The sequence below is a fragment of the Puntigrus tetrazona genome, chromosome 12 (genome assembly GCF_018831695.1).
Source record: "Puntigrus tetrazona isolate hp1 chromosome 12, ASM1883169v1, whole genome shotgun sequence".
NCBI lineage: Eukaryota > Metazoa > Chordata > Actinopteri > Cypriniformes > Cyprinidae > Puntigrus > Puntigrus tetrazona.
The window spans coordinates 12231857-12248649 of NC_056710.1; the positions used below are offsets into that span (position 1 = coordinate 12231857).

The 16793-nt window shown below is 37.4% G+C and overlaps 1 protein-coding gene across 11 annotated transcripts in view; it reads left to right on the forward strand.

Annotated features, from left to right (window-relative positions):
- The window catches only part of cacna1g (calcium channel, voltage-dependent, T type, alpha 1G subunit), a 186896-nt gene that overhangs the window by 66268 nt on the left and 103835 nt on the right, over positions 1-16793 (forward strand). For all 11 annotated transcript variants that reach the window (XM_043253658.1, XM_043253657.1, XM_043253663.1 and 8 more), the window contains exons 3-4: positions 2290-2401; positions 12086-12219. In XM_043253658.1, coding sequence (XP_043109593.1) covers positions 2290-2401; positions 12086-12219 — 246 coding nt within the window. The remainder of the gene's footprint in view (positions 1-2289; positions 2402-12085; positions 12220-16793) is intronic.

Consider the following 16793-nt stretch of genomic DNA (forward strand, 5'->3'; position numbering starts at 1 on the left):
CGAATATTGTTTTGGTTGCTGTAGATTTAAAAAAAAAAAGGCATATAAGTAGACAACTTTAGGTAGAGCTTTTGACAACTTGCTGGATAATGTGTCATGTGGTGGGTAGGTTGTTTTCACTGAAATGCACCTGGCAACTTCCTTATTATCTCAATCTTTGCATAGGTTTCTATGGGAGTTTTCTATATAGAGATGGAAGCAGTCAGCCAGTCATTATCACAGAATAAACCCCCGACAGCAAGACCAGAGTCCCTGTTCACTGAGTAAATAAATGAACATGTAGCAATGATTCGTAATTATTTTATTATGCAAGCAGAGCGATTGAAAAGTGAAATAAAACCCTTGAAACTCATTGCCACTGGTCAGACATTATGCAAAATCAAACATTATGCAAAAATAAGTATATGCAATACTGCATAGTGTGAGGAATAATATAAATAATTTGAATTGCAGAAATCTTGCACAATTGTTTGTAGCTACCAAACTCTTTTTAGTAGCTACAAAAAAAACAAACAAACAAACAATATATATACTATATATATATATATATATATATATATATATATATATATATATATATATAACAGTGAGAAGAGTAATATTGAGAAATATTATTTATTTATGTGATGGCAAAGCTGAATTTTTTAAAATAATTCTAATATACTAATATATAATTCTAGTGTTGTTAAACAATTAATCACGATTAATCACGATTAATCAGATCCAAAAGAAAAGCTCTTATTTACATAATATATTGTGTTTAGTGTATATTTATTATGTATATTCACACAGACACATACACATATATATATATATATATATATATATATATATATATATATATATATATATATACATATATATATATATATATATATATATATATATATATATATATATATATTAATTGCGTTTATATTTTTTAAATCTTAAATCTTTTTAATCAGTTTTGAACACAGTTGTGCTGCTTAATATTTGGCTTATTAGCGGAGTCGTTTTCCTCACGTAGTTCACTACTGTCAGTTCATGCCTCTGGTTCAGTGTATATAGATCAATGACGCCTGAGAGAACTTAGCAGCTTGTAATTAGTCTTCCGCCTTTCTGGAGGAAGAAGACACATTCTGTCTGTTTACATTATTCATGCAGAATACATTATAGCCCGAGCCCCTTTATGCAACTGGAGACGTTCATTATGGTCAAGAACTGTAAAATACCGGAACACCAGTGTTGAGACTTTACACCAGAAATCATTTCAGCCAACACAGAATGTGCCGAGAGTTACATTATTAAGGTTTATGGCTTCTCATATATCCGTACACAGCACTAATTCACGATGCCACTGTGAAAGCGCGATCATATAAAAAGCCTGAATCCCACTTTAAATCCACCGAGCGTTGTCCAAGTGTTGCGTAATTCTTTATAATGTCATCGGACAATCTATAGTTTTATTGTTGACCATAATCAGAGTTTCTCCTGGCTGGAAACTTTCCTGTTTGATGGCACATCATCTTATTTTGTTTTGGCGGATTTAATTGTGTCCCCTTGGGCTCTCCGCTGGCAGTAATTGTGAAAAATGAGCTGGTTTCTGTCTGGTGCCACTTTGCTCAGACGGCACCCCGTATAGGCATTAGCATTCCTGTATTTAATTTAGATGTAAATGCGCGAGCTCGACCCCTGGATGGATGCGTGGCATCTGAGGGACCAGCCACACATTTTCCCACCCCGTGATCAATTACTGATGGCGAGCTAAAAGGGTGAAGGAACTCTGGGTCATTTATCCTTCGCAAGTAAATCAAGACAAATAATGACGAACATTACGGCAGAAGCACCGTTGGCCTTGTAACACGTTTAGCTGGACTGACCTCGTTTTCGTGACAGAGAAAGCTATTTTAGCCCTTGAAATGTTATTTGTTAAAGCTGCGATAACTAAATTATGTGATCCGCTAACAATAACGCGATCATTTATTACAACTTCACTTTGTTTTCTTCTCCAAATCAGATTATAATACTTAGCATTAGTTACTCTAAAATCTTTATCGCTAGCTTGGATGTGGTATATACACTGTAAAAATGATTTTTTGATATTAAGGTATTTTGAAATAATGTTTATTTCAGCTTGTTTCTTGCTGAAATTTACATTTCTAAATGAAAATAGTTTCAGAATGCTTTTTTTTGTATTCTGCATATGCTGCACTAATGTCATTTATTTATATTCTGAACAAGTCGTTTGCTATTTTTCTCTGACTGCATGTATTTTCGATGTACTCTTCCTTAACTTCTGCTTCCCACATGGTTCGAGAGGGCCAGCATGTTGGTAATCCTGCTGAACTGCGTTACTCTGGGAATGTTTCACCCTTGTGAGGACAGCCACTGTGACTCAGAGCGATGCAAGATACTGGAGGTAAGTCTCATACCTAGAATACACCACCTTTCGTAACCCGAAGTACTTTAAATAGATCAAAGAACAGATGGTAAACAAATTAAGATGTAATTGGACACAGACTTGAAGTGAACTCAGTGTTAAAATGAAATCCAACGACTGTTACAACTGAGAAAAGGGAGGTTATTTTGAGGCGTTTGTCGTCGTCTCTTGTGGAGTGCTGGGTTTTTCTAGATATCCTGAAGCATGTTGTGTTGAATGACTTCCAAGAGACACAGGAATGCCCAAAACCACATGTGGTGATAGGCAACAAAGAGATCCTCGCCTGTAATTCAGAGCAGATTATAACAGGAAAGACAGTGCTTTGGTTTAACATTGACTTGGGAACATGGCTCAGGGACTTTGATTTCAATCTGCTAAATTCCTTTTGCTTTGTTTAAGAGATGAGTGTTTTGCCCCAAAGGATTTCAGAGAGCTGTCCTCTCTTTTCAGCTTTGGATGTTCTGCTGTGGATGTTGTCTTTTATCATCTCTGACCTAGCAACAATTCACTTTTGTCCTCCATAGAGGACATTGATATCTCAAATAAATATAAATATCAGGGACATTGGTGGAGGGCTTTTTTTCCCCTTCTTTTTAAAGAAAGTGGCAATCAGAAATTCAGCTAGACTGCACTGTTTTGATTTAAAATGACAGTACATACAGTTGTAATGTTAAAATTTTTTTCCTTTTCAATTAAGTGTTGTTTTTCTGTAACACTTTAGAATAGGTAACACTTGTTAACTATTAACCACGCTTTATTCCTAAATAAATTTGTCATTTGCTGCTTTTAGATAGTTAGTAAGGTAGTTGTTAACCCTTTAGTGCGTCTTGGCTTGGCCCTGAAGTGTACGATCACACCGGTGTGATTAGAACTTGTTAATGTATCACGTGATCAACTGCTGGATTCAAATCTGCTTTCTCTCTTTGGCTGGCGCGAAGCCAGATTGGACACTCTGAGCGCTTGTCATATCACAAATATTCAGTGCGTTCAACCATAAAATGCTTATTTTAGGTTACTTTGCTAACAAAACCATGCAATAATAGTTTGTAAAATACACCCTGATGTCTATAGAAACTGCTTTAATAATCCTTGAAAAAAATAATCCGACGACATGTTTTATTAATAGCATAAACAGGTTGTGTAGGTAACTATAAGGTTTACTCTGCTCTTCTCCCAGTTTACCGGAGACTTACTTTAATGTGTTTTGGGAGGAGAGGATGACCTTACGTGATTCAGAGCGAACTAAAATGGTGGCGCCCATCGACCATCGTAGATCAACTAACACGGTCATTATAAAAGTGTTTAAACTACCAAATTTCAGAATCAGAATATTAGATATTACATAATATATCTAGAGTATTTTTGTGAATATTAATAATAACAAAAAAAACCTAAATAAAAACAATCCATGTGTCATATTGCGCTATTGTGACTGCGGTGCCTCATATGACAAGTATGACTCATCTCCATGGAAACAATAAGGCTAAAGATTCTAAAATAATGGTCGCCTAAATAAACGGTCGCCTAAAATATTATTAATACTAATATAAAGCATATATTAGCTTAGAAATTGAAATGTACTGTTTTAGACAATAATAGAAATAATAATAATAATAATAATAATAATAAAAATAATATTAATAACAATAATAACAACAATAATACATGGTATTATTATCAGGGTAAAATGAAGATGAGACACTACAGACAAAATGTGAATTTTCACACAAAACAGAACTGTTTCAGTGATATATCATCCAATATTCTAAATAGTTGTGTCTATTAACTGATTTATGAACCAGTTCTGATTTGTGTGAAAATTTGCATTTTGTCTGTAGTGTCTCATCTTCATTTTCCCCTGATATCTTAAAAAAAACCCTACATGAAAAACAACAACAACACAAAACTTTAGTTTTGTCAGATGCATTTTATGCTCCATATACCATCACGAAGTGAAGAAAATGATAAATTCACAAAACTTTTTTTCTGGCTCTTAAAAGTTATATAACACTTTCAAGCTCTCTTCTTCTCCATGTGATCCCTTTAATGCTATGGGGGTGTCATAAGCGTTTGGAGGACTATATAAAAACAAATGAGCCTGAAATGGCTTGGCCCTAGAGAGGATTAAACCACATTAAATGAAGTGCTTAAAACATGACTTCAAAGCCACTCATCCAGGCAGCCATTGTAATCAGGCACTTCAGAATACAATGTGACTGATTGTGACATGAGGTGAATCGCCTCTTATTTCTGAGTTATTAAGCTAATGGTTGCTGTAATGAATGATACTAATCTGTGATCTTTACATTGTGACAGTGGGTCAAGTTCACTGTACAGAGTGCCGGTGAGACGTGATTATAATATTCCGTTCAAAGGCAAACTATCACATAAATCATGTAACTATTGTTCAGTGCCATGTCTGCAGACTGCATTTTAAAATCAATATTGACATATTTTTTGACATAACACCCAATAAGTGCACATTATATAGTCATAGAAAACACACACACACATATGTATGTGTTATTGTTCTACATCAACCCTACACTTAAACCTACCCCTTACAGGAAACTACTTGCATTGTTAGATTTTCAAAACATTTTATTCTGTATGTTTCATAAGCTTGTTTCCTCATGGGGACCTGAAAAATGTCCCCACATGGTATTCCTATCCTTGTGGGGACATTTGGTCCCCATGACGTGATAAATACCAGGTGGACACACTCCCTTCTCTCTAATGTACATATGATTCTAAGTTAATAAAAAAACTAGTTTTTGACATTTTATTTATTAAAAATAAACAAATATTGAGCAGCACTACTGTTTGAATGATTGCTGAATCATTGGGACCATGAAGACATGAAGGAGCAAATCCAGCTTTTCCATCTCAAGAATAAATACAAATTTAAAGTATAACAAAATAGAAAATAGTTATTTTAAATTGTACAGACATTTCACAATTTTTCTGTTTTTACTGCATTTTTTAAATGAACAAACAATCTTACCTGCCCCATATTGCTGAATATGAATTTTTCACTATATATAATGATATGAGAATAAAATTGCATTTACACTAAAATAATTTAGCGTAATATTGAAGTATGGATATGGTTAGTTTGGTCATGGTAATACAGCTGATGTATATATATTGTAGAAATGTACTGTATTTTGGAATACCCATGGTACACATTTACAGTGTTAAAGTTGAAATGGGATTTAGAGGCGCTTTCTTGCTGTGAGTTTCCTGGAACCATCATCTTTTACTCTCCACCATGCCTGGGTGAGATTGCTTTCTTTCCATTGACAATGCCAAGTTTTCATTGGGATTTAATGTGAGCAGATCAATTTCTTTGTTTGATTATTATTCTGTAAACTTGCATTTTTCTGAATGATAGTAATTGAAACCCATAGCGCAGCTAAACGCAAGTTTTTGTGCGTTCCCCTCCCTGCTTCTCATCTCAAATAAATCTGAGAATTTACAGCGATTATCTTCTCCAACTGCTCTATCAGATCACTCTCTCTCTTGCCATATGGAAATTAGTGTGCTTTGCCAGAAATAAGATTGCAAACCTGGTCATCAGGAAATTTACAAAGACATAAAATCAGCTTCCATCACTGTCAGGGAGACACGCCTGGGCTCCATAGCTGACGTGACTCAGGTTAGCCCTCGGCATGAGCTCCGAAAGAACGCCTTTGGTGGAATAATGGAATTCAGGGAAATACAATAAAGCTGGGGAGCATGCCTGCCGTCTCTCTCTTTCTCTCTGTGCCCCTTCTCTTCTGCCCACACAACACATTATCATTTCTTTTTTTTTTTTGACTCTGCAGGCATTCCTCATTTCTTTTGGAATTATTTTTATTTTCTGTCACTACATATCATTCTAAACGTGTGATTTTCCTCTGTAAAACACAAAAGATGAAAAAAAAGTTGTCGTCTTCCAGTGAGTTCCAGTTAGTTCAGTCCAGTTTTGTTTTGGACCCCACTGGATTTCATTGCATGTACGAAAAAGTCTTTAAAACGTCTTTTGCGTTTCACAAAAGAAATATGAGTGCAATATGTTGTGCAACATGAGTTTGAGTAAATGATGCCAAATGTTTCATTTGTAGGTGAACCTATCCTTTAAGCACAGAATTCCTGCATTAGGATGCTCGTGTGTGTGTTATTACGCAAGCTTTAGTTGAGTAGAGGGTGTAGATAAGTGGTTTCTAGGGCAGAAAATGAGTAGTATCATATTTAAGAGGATAGTCAAGCATCAAGTACTGTGATGTGGAGAGCTCACTGTGAGTTTAACAGTACCGATAGAATCGACTATTATTCTTTTGCCATATCTTTATTTTCTCTCCCTTTTTATTGCTCCCTGTAAGTATGTTTGTGTGGATGATGAAATTCTTATGCATGGTTTGAACTACATAACTCTTACAGTACAGTATGATCTGTTTTGGCTTGGTTTTCTTAACATTCTCTCCAGGTAAATTGAGCATATGTTGTTCTTTTTGTCAGCTGTTTCGCTGGGATTCCCATTTGCCTTGAAGTAATTCAAATAATGACACTTGCGGTTTATTGCTAACAAGTGGCAATAATGTAATGGGTGTAAAAGAAAACTTTGAGGTTGTAGTTTCTTTTTCACATTGTATCCGTTAGTCAAATGTGCTTTGCACTCTTAAAAATAAAGGTTCCAGTAGGGGTTTTCACAGCAAAGCCATAGACGGACCAGTTTTGGTTACCATTCAGTGAACAGTTCCTAAAAGAACCATTTTCCTTAATGTTAAGAAAATTTTTAATAATCTAAAGAACCATTTTTTTACTCTAACGAAACTTTTGTGGAATATAAAGGTTTCAGGGATGGTAAAGGTTCTTTATGGAAGAATTGATGCTAATAAAGAAACTTTATTATTAATTGTGCATCAGGGTTGTCAGGTTTTCACAACACAACCTGCCCAATTGCTACTCAAAACTAGTCCAATTGCTTTTCAGGCGGGATTCACAAAAAAATGTCATTCCTGTGGGGTAAAACTTTTTTTTTGGCAGGTGTTACCCTAATAAATATTGCATTCCAGTGGCTAAATATCATGTTATTTGGTTCGGCTTCAACCTGCGGACATGAAAAACATCCCACAGAAAGTAACCCAATTCTTGGCAACACTGGAGTGCGTGGACAACATCTTTAGAAATCATAGAATGTTTGTCATCATTTACCCTCATATTTTCAGTGTTTGGCTGTATTTCCTTCATGGAGATGGAGATTTACTTTTAACTAAATGGTGACCATGGGCTGTCAAGCTCCAGGAAGGATAAAAAGCACTATGGTGAAGCTTTATGATAGCTTAATGATAGGGTCATTAACTAAAAACCTTATGCAACTTATGCACTTTTGCAGTTTATTCACATAACTACATTGTTTTGGAAAATACAAACTTTTGAAAACAGTATTCAAAGTGCAAGTTTTAAAAAAGTAGATATTGTGACGAGTCGGCTGCCCCTCCTCTTTATTGTCACCATCACCCCGTCCTTTATTCGCCGCCCTTCACCAGGCTCCCGACGGGAGTGGGTGTGTTCGAGAGGAGGGGCGGGTATTGTTCAGGTCTGGCGGCGTGTGACGAGGCACACCTGAAGTGAGTTAGCCTCGTTACCGTCGCCGTTAAATACCGAACGCGCCTCTCCTCGGGAGACCGGTCTCTTCCCCCGTGCATGCACGCTGGTGTCCTCGTGGGTCCAGGAAGGGTGCGCGATGGACCTCACCCCGCCGTCCGAGAAGTGCGTCGTGGGACCCCCGTAGTCCAGGCTGTGAGCACACAGCTCATCCCACTCTGCCGCCGGAGCAAAGAAACGACGGAGACGCCGCGGAAGAAGCCGCCGCCCCTCGCGCCCCGGGCCAGAAAAAGGGGAGCGCGTGCGACCGCCGGACTCCGCCCCTTACCTGGACCCCTTCCCCTGGAACACGGCCTCAACCTGCACGTTACCCGGAGCACGACGAGGACACAGACCCCCCTTTATTTGGACACTTTCCCCTTGGACACTTTATTTTGTATTATTATTTTGTCAATAAAAAGCCTCTCCGAGGCCTGACGCCACGCCCACTGTGTCTGTCGTTGGCTCCTCCCGTCACAATATCATCTGTGTAAACTACAAAAAATAATATTTGTCACTGACAGGTGGCGAACTAGTAGACAAATCACTACATTACAGTACAATACGTCACTTCTCAGACATTTCGTAAACTAACAAATGCTGTGTGAACCTACTCTATCTACTCAGTCGCCAAATCAAAGGCAACAGATGAACATGTGTAACACACTAACTCGACAACATCCAACAAACACATCTGTTGTTTACAATAACTATAAAGATAACTATAGCAATAACTGCATCAACACACAATAACCACTGATTTCTTTTGGAAACACAAAGAAGGAGTTACACTTTCACAACTACACACAGTGCGTCCAGCACATGGTGCAGCAGCAACACTACAGCTAGAATAGCTTTCTTTGCGTAAACACTTTGTGATGTCACAAAGTGGGGGCGTGTTTAAACAAGCTGTTTAAACAAGTCAAAACTTTTATAAAGAATATCTGTTTTGTTTTTTTATGCACCAAGAGCTTGTAACGCTTTAAAGAGAAAGGAACATTTGAAATCGCATCATGTCACCCCTTTAATATCATGCTAATGAGATTTGAGAGCTAAAAGGGGAAAGTACATCTGTTCAAGTTTTCGTTGGGTTTCTGAAGGCGTTTGAATAATGTGGATTGAATCATATGAGTCACTTTTATAATATTTTTATGGTGCCTTTATCATTGTTATTTGGCCTTGTGGTCACCATTTAATTTCACTGTATACAAAATTGCAGCACGAACATCTTATTTTGTGTTTGACTCACAAAAAAAATCATACAGACTTGGACTGACATCAGGGTAAGCAAAAGATGACAGAATTTTCATTTTAGGGTAAACTATCTCTTTAAATGTTTAGTGAAAGCAGCATATTTCATCAACAGATGTCAATGTAGGACAAATATCAGAGACTAAATGTGCATTATTGTGTTGATTTATGGTAGTGTGATGATTGGTGTTTTCCTGCTGCATTGTACACGTCTCTTCACTTTCCTTCTAGACTCTATGATGTCATCGGCATAGCAACCGCTCTCCGCACACATGAATTAGATGAATTAGTAAGAAGAAGACAGAAGATATTTTTGTTTATCCTCAGCGAATGTGTATTGCAGCTTCCTCCTCTCTTTGTGTGTGTGAGTGTGTGCATTTGTGGGGGTGGACGGATGGTCTGAAGAAGTTCTGGATTTAAAGAATTGTTTTCTCCGAGGAAAGGCCATCAGTTGCACTAGAATAACCTACCCACAGCGCAGACAATACACCACTCAGCTATTTGTACAACAAAGAGGACACCATGAGAAGATTTATTCAGTGCCAAAAGATCACCGCACACGCGCAAACACCCTCGCTTCCACACGCGCGGATGAGACTGACTCTTTCTCCGAGCTATTTTTGAATGCTTCCCCAGAAATATGAAAGAGAAAGATGACATGTATTAAATAGAAATGGGTGGATGAGATGTGGTGAGAAAAAGGAGGGGAGGAGGAATATGGGAAGAGGCTCTCTGAAACAAAGGAGATGAGAGACAGGGAAGTATAAAGAGGAAGATATTCATATAGTGTGTAGGGTGTGTGTGTGTGAGAGAGAGAGAGAGGGAAAGGGAGAGAGAAAGGGAGAGGGAGGAAAGCGCTGTAGAGAATATTTAACCCCTGAGCTCTGCTTTCTGGCTGTGTGGAGACTCTGAGTGTTTTGTCGAGGGGTTCCCCTTCTCTGCGTCGTTTATCTTTGGAGGGAGCTGTTGAACCGTAGAAAGGCCCTTAGAGATTTATACTCACACGCACGCAGCTGTGTGAGCCAGAAGCACTACATGCACTGTGAACAAAACATATATTAAAAAAATGTGCTATTTGACAGTTGTTGGTTTTTCATACCTGTATGATACTTATAAGATACATCCATCTCTCATGAAATATTAAGGTCAAGATTGGTCAATAATGCAGGGACCAACAACAGGGAGGGTTTTGGTCCAGTTGGTGGCCGGCTTTTGTTTTATCAGTCCAGTAAAGTGTTATCACTAAATTTAGGTTAATTTATTCTTACACTGCCATAATAATAATAATAATAATAATAATAATAATAATAATAATAATAATAATAATAATAATTTATAAATAAATATTTATAAATAATAATAATAATAATAATAATAATAATAATAATAATTATGATGATTATTATTTTAAGGTCCAGTTCTCCTGATTAACTATTAACTATGACTTTTGCCTCAATAGACTCCTAATTTAATGATTATTAAAAGTTAGTAAGGTATTTGTTAAGATTAGACATTAGGTAAGATCAGAAATGTAGAATCATGCAGAATATGTGCTTTATGAGCAGCAAATATAGTGACTGATGTTGAGCAGCGTTAATCTGCAGGGCAGATTTCAGTATGAAGATGTTTGTGTTATTTATAGCTAAATTATTTTTATTTAGTTTTTATGTGTTCACCATATGCTCACATTAGGGCAGATAATTAGGGCCTGGTTTTATGAGATCTATTTCTGTCCGAACAAACAGTCTCTTCCCCAAACCATTACTGCAAAATGAAAGATCGCAGATTCTCCCCTCGTCCTCATCCTGACAGCATTGTTTATGGATGTGTTGTGTGTTACCATTAACTTTGAATTGGCAAGTACTGTCCACTATGTACAATACAAGCAGATCAGGGATGAGGTAATACATTAGCGCTTGGCTCTGAATAATGTCCAACGCGACAGTAAATGCTCTCCTCACTGCGGCTTAATTAACATTCCCTGCATTGTCAGGGTGTAAGTGCTTTGGCTGGAGGGAATCCCTCGCTAAAGAGCTTTGACTAATGTCCTCGCTGGCTGAGAATGCCCAGGTGTCTTTCACCGGCGGTCGACCTTGCGGAAACGGCGGTCTCTGAGATCGTATGGCCGCCGATGTCTCAAGGACCCCGGTCTGTGGTCTTTAGGAGGTCCGAATAGGTCACTAGTCTAGCGGATTTCCCTTCATGCATGTAGTTCTAATCAGCAAATCATTATTCAACAATAAGCTGAATATTCAGTAAACTGACACTGTGCTCCTCATAATTGCCTTATGTAATATGATTTTGTCTTTTCCGAGGAGTTTTACAGAGAATAACATATATCTTTCTATATCTTAATGCTGTATTATCTATGCATATTCATTACAACTCCATATTGAAGATCTTTTTCCTGTATATGTACTGTAACACTTTCTGTTAACATAAGCTAGGCAAAGACTTGGGTGAGTTGACTGTTTGTGCTCACTCAGACTTACTGAGATTTTGTGTAAAGATGAGTCAAGGCTTATAGCCCCTCAGTACATGGACACACACACACACACACACACACACACACATTATGCTGTGACATCAAAGTGGGAATTTAATATTCATCTGCATATGCCTTTGGAGGGTTTATTTCTTTATTTATAAGTTGTCTTTAAATTAGTGTGTGTTAAGTTATATCTTCTGATCAAGAGAAGAATTTTCTTTTTTGCAAACTCTGATTTGGCCAGTGCAGCATTTTAAGATTTTGCTAACCCTTCGGATATTTCTTTCTCCCCTCAGGACTTTGATGATTTCATCTTTGCCTTTTTTGCCGTGGAGATGGTAATCAAGATGGTTGCACTGGGAATCTTTGGGAAAAAATGTTACCTTGGAGACACCTGGAATCGGCTAGACTTCTTCATTGTGCTGGCTGGGTGAGTAGTGAAACTTTTTTTTATGTAAACGAATATGAATTTATGTAGTACCTTGTGTTGAATATTCTGACAAATCTTCCTGGATTAACTTTACTATTAAATACAGAATTTTCTATCCATCAAAAAATCCTGAAATCCCAAATTCTTAAAATCTTAAGTATTACGATTTCCACAAGACAATTTAGGAGCACAAAAACATTGGATATAATCACAAATGTTAAAAAGTGTCTAAATCATCTTATTAGAATTTCTCAATTATGTGACACTGAACCGTGGAGTATTAAAATTGTAATATTTCACAATATAATTAAAATATTTCACCACTGTTTACAAATGAATGCAGCATGGGGGGAATAATAGACTTAAAAATATTTTATCAGCTCCAAACATAAAAAAAAAATAGTGTTCTTTTTTTTTTACTTTTTTAAATGTGTTCATAATTTATTATCGTGAGGCTGATATGATCAGATATTTAGTTCATCTGAAAATGTATAATAGTTATCTTTAATCATCCTCATGTTGTTCCAAACCAGTTTTTTTACATATCATGAAACACATGCAAAGTACTTATTGAGTATATACACATGTAAATGTATTTGTAGTATGCTTAGCATAAAAGAAATGTATTTTTACAAATGCATTTTAGTATATTTATTTTTCACTAGGGAACATGGTAAGTAAACAATGACAGAATAGGGATACGGCTAGTTCTGTCTGTTATCAGCCTGTGCGTCACGCATGGTTAACTGAAAATATGTAATTCTTCAATGCATCTGTGCGAGTGTCAAAATAATCTTTGTCGCTGTCGGATTTTACGTTTATGTGTATGTGTGTGTCTCAAATCTCCTAAATAGGGCATGCTGTTGTGTGAGGCACTTTAGTGTGAACCGCTAATCAATGAACATGGGTTTGTAAACACCATAAAACAAAGAGACCGGTATTAAATACAGACAGTTAGTTGTGTAAATGTGTGCCTTGGGAAATACAGTAAAGAAAATGTGTATCGCTAATAGAGATCTACAACTTTTTGAGAAAGCTACGAAAGGTCAAGAAAGACAAGCTGCTCAGTGAATAAAAGATTTGTGGTTTGTTATGTGATGTGTGCTTTCCAAGAAACACAAGGACTCCCATTCCCATTCCATGAAGCTTGTCAGTCATGACTCAGTGGCAGCTTGGGATTTATTGCCAGATTTACTACCTCTGACCTAACTTCATGTGTCATGTTGGTAATCTCAAAGGATTACTTGTTGAGATGGAAATCATCCCAGCATATGGAGCGTATAGAAGCACTTTCAGGAGACATCATCCAAAGTGTGTACACAAGATAACCATACAAGAGTGGCAGACTGCTGGCTTGTTCCACTGTTGGCGCAAACTAGTTTCCCCTTGGGTTTTTGATACTTCTCCAGATGAAACGCTTACCACCAAGTCCTTCGGTATTTCATGACAGTCTAGATCATCTTACACATTCTCAGCAGTTTGATCAGTTGTGGTTTCTTATGAAAAATCTGGAGCACAGTAGAGTAGTGGTATCAGGTACCATGGTTTTTGATATATACTGTAATTCTGAAATGGTATTCACATGATACTCCAAAGTACTTCCAAGAATACCATGGTGCTGCTTTAGTACATGTCTAAAAATCAATAGCAGTGCTATAGTGACTATAGTACTATGTCCAAAAATCTGTGTTACTTGTCCAGTGTCCAAAGTAGTACCCTGTCCAAAAATCATGGCAGAACCACAGATTTTGTTTGTTAGTACTAAGATTCATTTATTTTTTGGGCTTTGGTAAAAATTGGCAGGCCAAGCAACATAAAAAAGTGTAATTCATTATAAACCAGAGAACTTGGAGGCATGGTTTATATGAACCATTTGTTTCAGTTTAAAGGTTAACATTTAGTGTCTTTTTTTCCTTTTGGAGAACATTCTGACGCAGTAAATCACAAGTCTAAAACTCACTTTAGCCTGCTTACTATGTGAATAAATTGGTGTTGGTGGTTCAACAAGATGGTTCGGTTTCCAAAACCCCCTTCGCTCAGACATTGTTTTGCTGAATCTTCTGTTCTGTTGTATCTGAGGTGAGCCAGAGAGCTTATAGAAGTCAAAAGATCTTGGCTGCTGTGCTGTGGATCGTATGTCTTTGTGTGTCTCATCTGCAGAGACATTGAGGCGAGCTCTCTTCTCAATCTTTCAAAGCAAGCCCTTAGAGAACGCAGACCCTCAATACACCCCACCAAGACAAGGTATCAGTTTCAGACACCCGCAGCGGTTTGGCAACTTCTGCTGAATCGCTTTTAAATTAGTCTGCCCTTTCCCTATCCACAGAGTCTCCACACACACACAGAGTTAAATACACAAAACTTTCCAAATCCACAGGGCTTGCGACAGTGTCTTCAGGGATTGTTTTAAGGCTTTTTAAATGCTCTATGAGACAGAAAGGTTTTACGATTCTTAACGAGACTTTGGGTATAAAAGCATTTCTAGAATTTCTTCTAGCATTCTTTGCCATAACCTTGATGGAAGTGAGTTTTACGAGTTTTTCCATAATGCTCTACCAAATGTTGCATACTTTGAAAAGGAACCAATATGTTATTATTGCAGGCGTTATTCTCTAATTCATTTTCATGCCAACTTTGGCCTAGACAGGAAACAGATACAAGACAAATTTTGCCTTTTATTTTTGCCTACATATTTATTTTACTGAATATCTAGTGTTTTTACACTATTGTTTTTCATTAGTCCCTCTAATGATATGCTGAATGTTATGTACCTCATCTGGGATATGATGTGATTTGATTAATCTTGAAGCTTCAGCGTTAAGGCCAGACCCTGATGTCTTAATCTTGTCTCTTTTTCTTACACTTCCTCACTTCAACAATTCTAAAACCTCCTAATCCACTACCGCACCCTCTTTTTTCTTTCTTCCACATCCATGTTTACTTCCTATTGTTTTCCTCTTCCACTTTAATATTCATCCTATACTTCCACATCTACAGTGCATCCATTTCTCCTCTTTTTTTGCCTCTTCATCTTCCTCATCTTCTTTCCCCTTCCCCTTTTCCTTCACCTTCCTTGGTATCGTTGGCTTTTTGCCTGGAAGGCTCTGACTGTCTTCCTGAAAAAATTTTAGGTTTTTAACTTTTTTTTTAACTCCCCCGACTTGCTTTCTCTTTTCTGGTACACGCTCACTCCTCATTTTAAACCCTGCAAGCTGACCCTGAGAGCCAAATTTGACTGACACGATACTCCACTATTCAAAAAAGCATTACAGTTATTTGAAGAATTTCTTCACTTTTATAGTAAGAACAGTTTTATCTGGCACATAATAGCCTTTTCACTTGAATGTCTTGGTGAGAAAATGCTGATAATTTACTTTCCTTTTGGCTGGTTTGACCTGACATGTATTCTGTTTCATGTAGACAGCTGTCAGTTTCTGGTCAAGTCAATAGTTCTAAGGCTAGCACAACCTGTCAACGTAATTGCCATCGTTCATGTCAAAAAAGCTGACAGTTACTGTCTTTTGTGTGACTGTCACGAAAACATGCAGAAGGCGCTTTCACAAGCCCACTGCTCAAAACCATCAACAAAACTTGATGAAGTTTACTTTTTATTTCTATTATAGCTAACAACCAAGAGTTTGGAGACAGGTCTGGTCTAGATTGAATTGCAGTAAAAGCGCCTGATCAGGTCATGACCCACATCACCAGTGCTAATAGAGTCTCTTCAGGCCTGAATGAGGATTCCGTGCTGAGGATTAAGAATCTTCAGGAATGCCATTTGGCCAGGAGGCTTTTGATGACACTGGACGACATCCAGCGCTTTCATCTTAGGAGTTCTTCATCTCAAATTTGTATATGGAGACGCCTGAAACTGATAACGCAGTCATTCACAGATACGAGCAGATGGCTGAAAGCTTCCGCACATCCATTAAGCTGAAATTCATTAACTAACCTAAAGGAAAGAGAAGTGTAACCCAGATTACTAATGCATAAACAAGTGCATACTAGTACATTAACTCAGCAATAATATTAATTAAATAATAGTTGTTGTTTTTTTTAAAAACAAGAACCGAAAACATAAACATGACTGTGGGAAAAAATATACAAAATATCAAAGTTATAATTGTGACCAATAGCGCATTCTTTCACTTCGGCAATGAGGTCGCGGGTGAATGACGTCATAGGGGTCCGCGATCGCGGCAATTTTTAGAGAGCAGAGGATTCGCTATCGTTCCTTTTCCTCGTGAGCCTCTCATGTGAGCAGATGTGAGATGCAGTTTCGGAAGATTCAAGGCACCGAAATGAGAGAGATTAAGATCAGAGAAGCTGAAGGCAATTGAGAGTGACGTCTGAAACAGGGTTCATCTGCAATTGTCCTGGTGTACATGTATATTAGTTCCTTGGCCAGGTTTTCTTCCCTTTGTTCTGCTCTTGTTCCATGTGAGTTCCTTTCCTGGATGAATCGGCTGAAGTGAGAACTATTCTTGAACTGTCTCAACTCTTCATATAACTGCGGTGTGGAGTTGGACTGGCGAGCCTCTTTAAGCGAGAATCTTTGAAACCTTTGCGTGAAT